At 38.7% G+C, this 1,438-nt stretch overlaps 1 protein-coding gene across 1 annotated transcript; it reads right to left on the reverse strand.

Moving 5' to 3' along the window:
* Positions 1-331: 331 nt before the first annotated feature.
* Positions 332-1,011, reverse strand: LOC102862536 (U2 small nuclear ribonucleoprotein B''-like). Its single transcript, XM_006901587.1, has one exon. It carries the CDS (start codon positions 995-997, stop codon positions 332-334), a length of 666 nt encoding a protein of 221 aa, XP_006901649.1. The 5' UTR covers positions 998-1,011.
* Positions 1,012-1,438: the final 427 nt, after the last annotated feature.

Genomic DNA, 1,438 nt, shown 5'->3' on the forward strand with positions numbered 1-1,438 from the left:
GGGATAAATTCTGGGATGCTGACGGAAAAGTCAGTAGTTCATACTCAATAGCATGGGAGGAAGGTGAGGCAGTTGGCTTCTGTAAAGATTTATAGCCTTGGAAACTCAGCTTTTGTTTTTTTTTAAATACAAACAAAGGTTTATTGTACAAAATTAAGGGCTTCATACTTTAAGGCTCACCAGAGCTTAAGAAAGACAAGGTAATTATCTAAGTATTTCCACAAAGTTTACTTTCAATATGTCCCTTGCTCTCAACTATAAAATGGCCTGTCCAGAGTTATCAAAAAAACATAAATAAGTTCAAGTCCTTTAAGGAAGACTCCCCCAAGTGTTATTTCTTGGCATAAGTGATCTTCATGGCGTGGGATGGTGTGATCTTAAATCCCTGCAAAGCATCCCGAGCGGCACCAGCTTGCCCGTTGTTTTCAAACTCAACAAATGCGATGTCATGCCTGCCAGGTACCAAGCTCACTTCCTTAAATCCAGGGAACTGATTAAACAGCATGGATAACATCGTCTCATTAGTTTCTTCTGGTAAATTATTAAGGAATAAAATATAATTTGGAGGGTAATCAGGGACCTGAGGACTTGGTGTTGAATTTCCTTGAGTAGTAGCTGAATTTGGTGTTCCCTGACCAGGTTTTTTGTTTGTGGCTGCTGCAGCCTGTTCCACAGTTTCTGCTTTCTTTTTCTCTTTGTCAGCAAAAGTTCCACGCATTTTAGAAATTATATCGGAATCTGTTTTTGCGTATTGGATTCGCATTGGTTTGCCATAAAATGGAAATCCCTGTAACTGTCTCAAAGCGTTTGTGGATGAGCCAAGTTCTTTAAATATAACAAAAGCCTGTCCCCTCCTCTTCATGGTCCTTAAAGCCACAATATCTACCACATGACCAAACTGAGAAAATAGGGCATACAAAGACCTCTTCATTTCTTCTTTTTTAATTTTGTCATTCATATTGTTGATATAAATTGTATGATTTGGTCTGATATCCATGTTTTCAGTTAAACTGTTCAAACCACTCTTTAGAAGGTCCTATTCATTGATGTTATCCTCTCCTGGTTGTGTATTTTGTCTGTAGTTGACAGACTACGCTTTCTAAGTTTCATCCTATTTTGTCTCTCAGGATCTGTATGATTTGGGGCTTTAACTGGAGCCAGCTTTTGCTTTTTTTTTTTAAAAAAAAAACCCTCAGCTTTTAATTTGCCCTGTAGGACCTCTAGGAGTCAGAATCTACTTGAAGGCAGTGAGTAAATGAGTTATCGAGGTTTATGATGCTTCAGGTGCTTATTTTTCGTTCATGTATCTTCCTTGGTAGCAACGAGCCAGCCGGGAGCAAGTTCAAGCTGAAGCTGAGGAAAATTAAACCAAATCCACAGGAGCCAATATGACTTTGATTTCATACCACCTGAATTTCAGAATCATCTCAGGAACAGG

This window comes from Elephantulus edwardii, unplaced genomic scaffold (genome assembly GCF_000299155.1).
Source record: "Elephantulus edwardii isolate Elephantulus edwardi_28Jun2011 unplaced genomic scaffold, EleEdw1.0 scaffold00337, whole genome shotgun sequence".
In the NCBI taxonomy this organism is placed as follows: Eukaryota; Metazoa; Chordata; class Mammalia; order Macroscelidea; family Macroscelididae; genus Elephantulus; species Elephantulus edwardii.

Excerpts from the sequence above, each read along its gene's own strand:
- LOC102862536 (XM_006901587.1), bottom strand. The coding sequence starts at position 997 with ATGGATATCAGACCAAATCATACAATTTATATCAACAATATGAATGAC.